Source organism: Phaseolus vulgaris, chromosome 7 (assembly GCF_000499845.2).
Source record: "Phaseolus vulgaris cultivar G19833 chromosome 7, P. vulgaris v2.0, whole genome shotgun sequence".
NCBI classification, from domain to species: Eukaryota; Viridiplantae; Streptophyta; class Magnoliopsida; order Fabales; family Fabaceae; genus Phaseolus; species Phaseolus vulgaris.
The window spans coordinates 5,522,608-5,533,523 of NC_023753.2; the positions used below are offsets into that span (position 1 = coordinate 5,522,608).

At 34.9% G+C, this 10,916-nt stretch overlaps 1 protein-coding gene across 1 annotated transcript; it reads left to right on the forward strand.

Moving 5' to 3' along the window:
• The first annotated feature begins 486 nt into the window (after positions 1-486).
• LOC137827617 (leucine-rich repeat receptor protein kinase EMS1) lies at positions 487-10,508 on the forward strand. Its single transcript, XM_068633825.1, has 11 exons — positions 487-1,350; positions 1,485-1,749; positions 2,393-2,552; positions 3,051-3,771; positions 3,865-4,294; positions 4,407-4,588; positions 5,411-5,570; positions 5,695-5,922; positions 6,004-6,354; positions 9,725-9,826; positions 9,941-10,508. The coding sequence occupies exons 1-11, from the start codon at positions 854-856 to the stop codon at positions 10,178-10,180; spliced, it is 3,336 nt and encodes a 1,111-aa protein (XP_068489926.1). The 5' UTR covers positions 487-853; the 3' UTR covers positions 10,181-10,508.
• The last annotated feature ends 408 nt before the right edge of the window (positions 10,509-10,916 follow it).

Below are 10,916 nucleotides of genomic sequence, written 5' to 3' on the forward strand. Positions count from 1 at the left end.
TTATCAATTTTATCCTTATATTAATATTTATTTTAATCATTTTATTACTTTTTAAGTATTTAATAAATAATTATTTATCTTTATAGTTAATAGGAAATTGTTTTTTTTTAAAAACTAATAGTTTATTAATTTGTATGATGCAGAATTTTTTTCATATTTTCATTTATCTTACAAATTGTAGTTGTTATTTACTTTTATCATTTAGTTTTTTTTTTAAATATATGAATGAATGACAATGGCATCTGAATCTAAATCTATAAAAATGATAACTTTTATATACAAATTTTTATCATTTTATCTTTTATGTTTTATAACTATTTTTTTAATACAACTAACTATTTATAATAAAATTATAAAAAATATTTTTTATTAACATATCTTTTATCTTTTTATAAATTTAATAATATTTTAATAATTATTATAATATATTTTTTTCATAAGAAAAAGTTACTTCAAATACGTATAACTTTTAGGATTTCTTTCTCCAATTATTCAGAGTTAATCCGAAATTTATTGCAGAGATGGGATTTAGTATCTGAATCTAATATAGCACGCTGGTGTTATAGACAGAGCTCAAGAACATTGAAGACCTTTTTCCTGTCTCCTTTTCTTATTATAAGTATTCATCCCGCAGCCTCTTTTGACTGCGATCCCCCAAACCTAGTAATTAGTGCCGAAAACGGGGGCTATTATCGTAATCCCCAATAACGCCGTGTTTGGCAATCAACATATTGAGTGGCGACTACTCCCCAAATATTCAAATCCATCGCAAACACTGCCTCTAGAATCTAGGGTTTCTCTTTCCCTCTTTCGTTCTCCACTCCCAAATTGCGAACCTCGTCGGATTCAGCCAATGCAGCTTATTCACTCCGACGAACCCGCGTCTGAGCGGTGCGACTCGCCAGAGAAACCCGAGGATTCTAACTCTGTCTCCGATTCTCTCGACTCCGTAACCGACGACAGAGCGGCTCTTGACGTCACCGGGAAGAACCTCGAGTTTCCGGAGGCGGAGAACGTCGAGCACTCCGCGGAGAGCCTCTACGTGTACAAGAACATTTACAGTCTTATTCCGAAGTCGGTTTCGCGCCTAGAGCGATTGCGAACGCTGAAGTTCTTCGGAAATGAGATTAACCTGTTCGCGCCCGAGGTTGGGAACTTGACGGCGTTGGAGTGCTTGCAGATGAAGATTTCCTCGCCGGGGATCGGAGGCTTGCCATTGCACACGCTTCAGGGTTTAAAGGAACTCGAACTCTCCAAAGGACCTCCCAGACCTTCTGCTTTTCCGATTTTGACAGAGATTTCTGGTCTCCGGTGCTTGACTAAGCTTTCTATTTGTCATTTCTCCATAAGGTTAGTGTTCGTTCCTCTATCATTTAATTTCTCTGAATTGTATTTTTTTAACACAATTGTTGTTTTAGATTACAAATAATGTGGTTTGTGGGTCATTGAGATGTGAGTATGTGTGTGTTTTGGAATTACTATAGATACCTTCCTCCGGAAATTGGATGCCTGAAAAAACTGGAGTATCTTGATCTTTCGTTTAATAAAATGAAGACGTTGCCAGTGGAGATAAGTTACTTGAGTGGCTTGATATCCATGAAAGTTGCGAATAATAAGTTGATGGAACTGCCGTCAACTATGTCTTCTCTGTTAAGACTGGAGAGTTTGGACCTGTCTAATAATAAGTTGACTTCGTTAGGGTCCCTGGAACTTGCCTCCATGCATAGACTTAAGAAGTTAAACCTTCAGGTACTTAGTTATGATTTGTTGCTATTTTGCTGTCCATTGTATGTGTTATTCTAGGATGGGGACTCTGCTGCTTCTTTTAACACGCTGAAGATAAATTTGTTTACCCTAAACATCCTACTATGAAATCATATTCTACTATGTTGATCCATTGCTTGAATTTTTTTGGCTGTTTTTATGATAGTTGTTTTAAGTTGCTGGTGGTCCGTAAGTCTAAACTTTTATTTTGGACTTTGGTTTCAGCTTTGGGGTCTAAAATATTGGTCTATCTGAATTTTTTTACTGTCAATGCATCCCCTTTATGGCTGATTGTGTGTCCCAGTGTCTGATATGCAGTCTTTTTCCTGTTTCCTTTGCTTGAAAGTGTTTAATATGCATTTAATTTGGTGGCATCTGACAGTGTTTTTCATGGAGGGACCGCATTGAAGGTGCCTTTGTGCATCCAAGGTATTGATTTTGTAGCTGTAGCTTGCATATGAAACAAACGACAATAAATCTGGGTGTTAATGGGAGTTCAGATTTTTTATCTAGGTTCTTTTTATTACTTGTGTATGTTATTAAGTTCTAACTGTATAATTTAGTATTGGGTTTTTGAAAAAAAATATTCACATCCTTAACTTATTTGTATGTGTATTTATTGTTCAAGTACAACAAGCTGCTCAGGACATTTCAAATTCCTTCATGGATATGTTGTAATATGGAGGGAAATGATGAAGCTAGATGCAAAGATGATTGTAGCAGCTCTTCTGTTGAAATGGATCTCAATGAAAGCAACTTTCAGGAAAATGACGAAACCATTTCTGAGGGTGAGGCTTATAATGAATACCCATCTTTGGATTATTTGCTCACATTTATGGTATATTTAGTTGGAACTAAACATTGAAGAAGGGAAGAGTATGGAAATCACATTATGCATAATTTTTAATCGATTATATAAAACAATATAATCAACTATTTTTCACTGTATAAATGTCTAAACAAAGTTTATTATATAGTTTTATATATAATCAGTCATTTTAACATATGATCGATTATATATGTACATTTACATATGTAATTGATCATGCCTATTCGTATATAATCGATCATGTGATAACATAATCCATTTTATATATTTATAAAATAAAATGTTATTAATTTTTATTTTTTAATCTCTACTCTATTTCTGTTCTACTAACTACATTTATTTTACTCCATTTTCTCTCTTCCAAACCTAGCATTAGTGTTTGCACTTCCCTCTTGCAGTGTGAATGATCGAGTTTATTTATTAAGAGCCAAGTACTTTTCTGTGATTTCTTTTGCAGGTCCTAACCATATCTCATCAAGCATGCTAACTAGCTCCTCATCTAGCAGCAGATGTTTTGTATCCCGGAAGTCAGGTAAGCGGTGGAAAAGACGGTATTATTTACAGCAGAAAGCTCGTCAAGAACGCTTGAACAACAGTAGGAAGTGGAAGGCTGTAGATCATGACCAGTTGTTGAGCAAGAAGATTCACAGAATTTCTGAACCAGGAAATTGTGATAGTCTTGATTCTGAAACTTGTGCAGAAGTTGTATCAGAGAATGGGAACCTGGATGATAATAAAATAATATTTTCTGAACCAGCAATAAATGGCAATGAAGTTGATGATCTTAACAATGGTGATGTAATTATTGAGAAACACTTTTCTGGGGAAGATTGTTGCACTACTGAAAGCAAAGATGAAAAGGATGCATGCTTGTGCTCCGCAGTGAACAGGCAAAGTGAACAGGATGAAGTATCTTGTTTGGAACTTTTAGAGTGTGTTTCTAAATCAAAGAGACATTTAGACCGGGATCTTGATAATCCTAAACCGTGCAAGTCTAGAAAATCTATCAGTGCTAGTTCATCATTGTCTTGTAAATACAGAAAGATCTCATTTTGTGGCATTGAAGACCATCTATCAGATGGGTTTTATGATGCAGGACGAGACCGGGCATTTATGCCTCTAGAGAGTTACGAGCAAAATCAGTGTCTTGCTTCTCGTGAAGTCATCCTTCTAGACAGGTTTTCTTTTATTATTGTTATTAGTAGGTAATGGTTGTATATTATAACACTAGTTTTATTCCTAATGTGATTGGATTGTGTGTTATCTTTCAGAAAAAAGGATGAAGAGTTGGATGCTGTTATGCTAGCTGCACAGGCATTGGTCTATAATTTGAAGCAGTTAAATGGTTTAAACAGACATGGGAACCAGGATGCAGTTGATAACTTGCAGACAGCATCACTGCTTGCACTCTTTGTATCAGATCATTTTGGTGGCAGTGATAGATGTGCTATTGTAGAACGGACACGGAAATCTGTGTCTGGTTCAAACTATAATAAACCTTTTTTCTGTACATGCTCGGCTGGAAGCAGCACCAGTATAAGGGCTTCCTCTGAATCAGTTGTAAACACCATAGAAGATACCAGTCTTTCTAAGATATCGGAAAAATATCTCGACTCTATTAAAAAAATGCAAAATTCAATCATAGTTCCAATTGGCTCCGTGCAGTATGGTGTCTGCAGACATAGAGCTCTGCTTTTTAAGGTAATCGTTGTTACTATAATCATAATATAGAATTGTGCACTGATTTTGTACCATAATTTTTTCAGATTGTGCCTTATTGTGATGGTCTAATGCTAGCTGATTTGTTTTACAGTATTTATGTGATCACATGGATCCATCAATTCCTTGTGAGCTTGTCAGGGGTTACCTAGATTTTTCGCCACATGCCTGGAATATCGTTCTGATTAAGAGGGGTGCCAAGTGGGTTCGAATGCTGATTGATGCTTGTCGACCTCTTGATATAAGAGAAGAGAAAGATACTGAATACTTTTGCAGGTATGTACCTCCTGAGTCTGAAGGGATGTGGTACATGTTGTCTTTTTTTAAAACACAGTTTTGCTTGGTATTATATAGTATTCTTCTCTCACTTGAGTGGGCTTGGCTATATTTATGATTGATTTTGTATGCTAGTTAATTTTATTATTGGTTTCATGTTGAAATATAGCTTTTGATATCAGTTTTATTTCTGTTATCAATTTTGTCATGTTAAATAATCACCAATCATTTGACATTTTTTAAATTAGATTTTGTATCATATTGTACAGTGTAATGAATTTTGCTTATGGTTTAAAATTACTAAACTAAAACAACCAGTAAGCCTGTCTCGAATTTTAGTCCAAATATTTATGCAATATCTTCATGGAACCTAACCTTGTGTAAATTAAAGAATATGACTGAATATCTTTGTTTTCTCCAAACTAAGTCTTAGTGAATCTTTGGATAATATTTTCATGGAACCTAATCTTGTGTAAATTAAAGAATATGACTGAATATCATAGTTTTCTCCAAACTAAGTGTTAGTGAATCTTTGGATAATGTGTGCAAACATACTTTTGAAAGTCAGCATCATGCAATTTAAAAAAAAAAATCTTTATGGAACTCCACCCTGTATGAAACTAAATGAATATTGGTGACTTTGAATATCATAGCTGGTCAGCATTACATTTGCAATGAAGAATACAATTTAGACCCAAGGGTGCATTCTTCTAATTGATTAAAATTTCTTAAGAATTTGTTCATCATCTGAGAACTTTATTTAAATTTGACTTCTGTGAATTTATAAGTAGTTATGTGGAGACTGATGATTTTGAATTCCAGGTATATACCTCTTAATCGAACCACAATCCCTCTTTCTTCAAGAGGAATTCCTGGTTCTGATTATTCTTTTCCATCACTTACTACATGTGATTTACTTGAGACAAAGGCTTCAACTACTTTAATTAAATGCAAAATGGGATCAGTTGAGGCAGCAGCTAAGGTTTGTTATTGAACACAATGGCCATGAATTGTTCTACTTGTTAGTTTAAATTGTTGTTGTGATTATTTGGATATAATATAAATATATTGTGGTCACTTCATACACATCTTGTGTGGCATTGTAGGTGCGTACTTTGGTAGATCAGGGGAGTTCTGCTGACAAAATTAAAAACTTTGAGTATAATTGTCTGGGAGAAATAAGAATTCTTGGTGCTTTAAAACACCCATGCATAGTAGAAATGTATGGACACCAAATGTCATGTCAATGGTCTGTCTCAGCTGATGGTAGTCCTGAACACCGAGTGTTTAGATCTGCCATTTTTATGGAGTATGTGGAAGGGGGCTCTTTAAAAGTAAGAATTCTATATCATTTCTTTGTTATTACTAACATTTTTTGTTTTGTTTTTATTAAATTCACGCTTATTTTTACGCAGAACTATCTGGAGAAGCTGTCAGACTCTGGGAAAATGTATGTTCCTGTGGAGTTGGCTTTGCATGTTGCCAAAGATGTCTCGTGTGCTTTGTCGGAGCTGCACTCGAGGCACATAATTCATCGTGACATAAAAAGTGAAAACATTCTGCTTGATTTGAATAGGAAGAGAGACAATGGAGCTCCCACTGTGAAGCTCTGTGATTTTGATAGTGCAGTGCCACTAAGATCAACTTTACATGCATGTTGTATTGCTCATGTGGGAACACCTCCTCCCTGTGTATGTGTTGGAACACCTAGGTGGATGGCTCCAGAGGTTATGCGGACTATGTATAAAAAAAAATCTTATGGATTGGTAAGATCCTCCTACTGATAATCCATTTATTGAGTTTGAAATATATGAGCAATATAAATTTTTTTGTAAGTAGCCATTATAGATGTTTAACTACAAGTCCAGCTCCTTTGATTTTGAATTTCTCTGATTTTGCAAAAGGATATTCTGCTTTTGTAAATGTGCGATTTATAAAAATAATGGGAGGTATGATGTCAAGTAAAATATATTTTGGAATAATAGCTTTTCCTTTATTTCTATGATTTTTTAACTGTCTCAAACCCACCCTCTTTTTATTCATTTTCCCTATTATTGTATTTCTCCGTTTATCTCCCACCCGTTTATGCACATAATACATTTTTGCACTTATATATCACATGCTAACTGGTAGTTAAATATAAGTTTTGGCAAAACCTAGAAGTAATGAACAAGAAATCCAGTCTTAGATTTCCTGTATGGGGGCATTTGCTGTACATTTTTTTTATTCCTGGGAATCATGTATATTGGGAATGTCGTACATATGATAAAATATGTTCGCAAATGAGACATAATTATAAAATAACTTAGCCCTTCATGGTCTCATTGGAATCTTGAATTCCCATCCCCTCTTTTCTTAAAAGTTTTAGGGGGAATCCCCACCTAATCAACACTCCCTTGATTTCAAATTTGACATAACGCATGTTTACTGTAATTTAGGAAAATTCATATTCGTATTAAAGTACATTGCAGAAGTTGGATTATTTTAGCCGCTCTCTTAATATATTTTAATTTATGTGAAAAGAGAAATAATTGACGAGACTATCAGGTCGGAGACTAGATTAGTTGTTTAATAAGGATTTCGTCTTGATGTTACAAGCATGACAATATTGACTGCATTATTGATATATGATTGAAAGCTACCTTAAAGGAAATCATGAACATCTAACAACATTCTTGGCATATATAACCAAGTAAACAAACTGATGTTGATATTATATAATAAGAAAAAACTGTCTTTTATTTGAATTTAGTTTTCTAAACTAGTATACAGGTTTAATGCACGAGTCAACATTTTTTAAGAGAATAATTGCTACTTTATTTTAGAACTACTTGAATTTGGAGGCTGATAGAAAATCAGTGAGTTGTCTCAGCTGATGTATTATGTACTTATAAAAAAGATTGAGTACAAATATATACATAAAGACATGAAGCTACAACCTATAACTCTGATCCTAAAGCTAGGTGCACCCAAAAAACAACGCTATAAAGGTTGTCCAACAAAATAAAAATACTACTATTTAACACTTCCCCTCTAGCTAGAGCATATAAATTGTATGCACTAAGTTTGAAACATATAAAGCGAATTCTAGGCCCCCTTAGAAACTGAGTTAGAATGTGTGCAAGTTGGTCCTTAGAGTTTAGAAATGCAGTACTAAGATTGGACAGCAACTTCTCCCTTGACAAAATGACATTTGACTACTTTTGTGTTTGGTTCTCTCATGAAACACTAGATTGGAGGCAATATGAAGGGCTGCTTGATTATCATAGTACAACTTCATCTGTTCAACTGCACAACATTTTAACTTTGGAAGGAGGTGTTTAATCCACACAAGTTCACATGTAGCCAAAGCCATAGATCTATATTTTGCTTCTAGACCGAGTAGCAACACTTTGTTGGATCTCCAGTCAACAACACAACCAACCCAATTGGCATCACAATAACCCAAAATTGGAGTAATGATCAATGTCTTGTAGCATTTTTGATACATCAGAGAATGCAAACCATGACATTCTAATGATCAATGTTAGGATTCTATATGTGAATTGACTAAAAAAATCTAATTGCATAATAAATATCAAGACCATGGTTATCAAATTCACGAGTCAACCCGTTGACTCGTTCTATTTTACGTGTCCACATACCCTTACCGAGTTAACTCGGTAGTAGACTTGGTTTTTGAGTAAACTCGGCAAACTTGGAGTGAACTCGGTGAACTCGTTCAGAATCGCGAGTCTGTTTCGAGTTGGCGAGTTTAAATGGATTTTCGTTTTAACCCAAAACGGTGTCTTTAGTAGGGTTTGTGTTTTGTTTTGTTTCACGTTCGTTTTGGTGGTGTTGCATTGCGTCTTCTCTGGATTGCGGAGGTAGTACGTCTTCTCTGAACAAGTGTGGCAGTGGTGGTGATTGAGCAGAGCAGGTCGCGTGGTGGTGGCGATTGTGCAGAGGAGGTCGCACGGTGGTGGTGGTTCGTGTGGTCGTGCGATTGCAGTGGTCACAGGTGGCAGGTCGATGGTGGTGTCGTTCATCATATAAGATTATTGAGATGGATGGTGCTGGAATTAGGGTTGCTTTATTTTGTGGTGTGATTTAGGGAATTAGGGTTTTTTTTTTATTGGACTGCACTAATTGGGTTTTTTTATTGGGCTGCACTAAATTGTTTTTTTTTTTTTTTAATTGAGGTGCAGATTTTTTTTGCAGTGCTTTCTTTTTTAATTGGGGGAAAACTTGGAGCAAATATTTTTAAAATATTTTTTTCATGTGAAAGTAAACTCTTATGAGTTTACGAGTTGACTCTACGAGTCGAGTTTACTGACCTCTCACGAGTCTACGTAGCCTTGCGAGTTTGATAACCTTGATCAAGACTTCCAATGGACTGAAAAAGAGATAAATTACCCACCGACCTCCTATATATCTTTGGATCTGAAATAGTTTTCCCTTGGTCCACCATTAGGTTTTAATTTAGGTCCATATGACTATCAATGGACTTGCAATTTGCTAGCCCTATCTCCAAAATATTAACAAAACTAAATCATATTCATAAAATGAACACTTAGTATTAGGAATTATATTATTGAATAAAAACTAATTCAAAGAGAAAACACTGTTAGTTAGTTTTACATAATGTGATATGTTGTGTTTTAGGTATTGTGATGGGAACATTAAGAGAATTGTCTTCTTAAGATTATCATTGTATGACACCATCATTTGTGTTTGCCCTAGAAACTTGCGTGGGGCTAGACATACTTCTCATACGAACTTTACAGAAAAATGTATTATTGGATGTTCCAATTCATAATTTAGAATGTGTTTCTTAGGACAGTAAGCCACTAGTTTGGATGGACACTTCGTGCAATTCATAATGTGGAGAAGAGATTTCTATCACACTGGGACAAAGCATAAATGGTGATAAATTATTTTAGGAATTTTGTTGGCTGTTGCCTTTGAAAATTTTCAGTTTATTTATGAAAATTGTGCGATACCCCCCTGTCTGGCAAGGAAAATTTTGATGTTCCATTTCCCCCTTTTGTTGTGGTTAGAGGTGAATTACCAATATATGTATAGTAGTAAAAAAATTGCTCAGCGACCAGAAATAGTATCTTGGGTTGTAATTTACTTTTCTTCATCTTGTGACAGGAAGCTGACATTTGGTCGTTTGGATGTTTACTTTTGGAGATGCTTACTTTGCAAATTCCATATTCTGGGCTTTCTGATTCACACTTCCTTGATAGTCTGCAGGTATGGTCATCATTTGTTCCTTTTTGTACTCCAGGGGCTGTTCTTGTACTATCTGGTTTATGTGCAACTTCAATTTGCCTATTTTAATAAATTTTACTACAATGGTCGATGCAGATGGGTAAACGACCACAATTAACTGATGAGCTAGAAGCATTGAGTTCAATGAATGAACCCTCAATGATTCCATCCGGTGAAGAGGAGCTAGAAAAATCAGATGTTGAGGTAGACATGTTGAAATTCCTTGTGGATTTGTTTCACAAGTGCGTAGAAGAAAATCCTAACAAGCGTCCTACAGCGGAGGAAATCCATAAAATGCTGCTTGTACGCACACACAAAGATCGATTACAAGTTTAAGATTATAGGAAGGTTTAGATGGGGGGTACTCTGGTGGCCCTTCCTAGCGAAATATATTATTATTCCTTTTCTCTAAAAAGTGTACTAGGGCTTATGCAAGAATAATTTTGTTGGTTGTAGTTTTTGTATTAGGTCTAAGTCTTCCGTGAGTTGTATCGTTGTTTGTACATTTTCAAGGGGTTAGATCCATGTAGTCCGATTGAGATCTTTATATTGCAGCTAGATGTCTTTCGGATAGTAAACATTGAGACGAGCATGACTTTCAACCATTTCTCAATTGTATCTGATTTTTATTGATGCCATTGAATTGAATTCTCGGATTAATTTATTGATGCCTTTTGAATTCTATACTGTTTTATAGGAGCCTATTATATTTGACAAATTTTGGTACTATCAAGCTAGGCTTGGGTTTCCTTTTTCTTTAAATAATTTGATGGTACGAGATCTGGAGGGTTGCTTGTTTCCAAGAACCATGAATCCTATTTTCCTTGGATCAGGATCCGTATGCTGTAAAAATACATGGAAATACAAAGATAGCGTTGGCAAACCATTTTATCTGGGACAAGTTGATAACAAATGCTTTCAAAGTTGAAATTTATTAATAATTATAAATTTGTGGGTCTTTTTTTTTTTAAAATTGAATTTTATTTATGATTTTATAGTTTCTAATAAGTTTCAGTTAAAATAACTGTAACAAAAATTGTGATTCTAACAAAGGAAGGTACTGTATGGTAAT

Coding starts and splice junctions, on each gene's coding strand:
- LOC137827617 (XM_068633825.1), top strand. CDS start 854: ATGCAGCTTATTCACTCCGACGAACCCGCGTCTGAGCGGTGCGACTCG. Junction 1,750..2,392: donor TTAAGAAGTTAAACCTTCAG/GTACTTAGTTAT, acceptor TTATTGTTCAAG/TACAACAAGCTGCTCAGGAC. Junction 6,355..9,724: donor AAAAAAAATCTTATGGATTG/GTAAGATCCTCC, acceptor ATCTTGTGACAG/GAAGCTGACATTTGGTCGTT.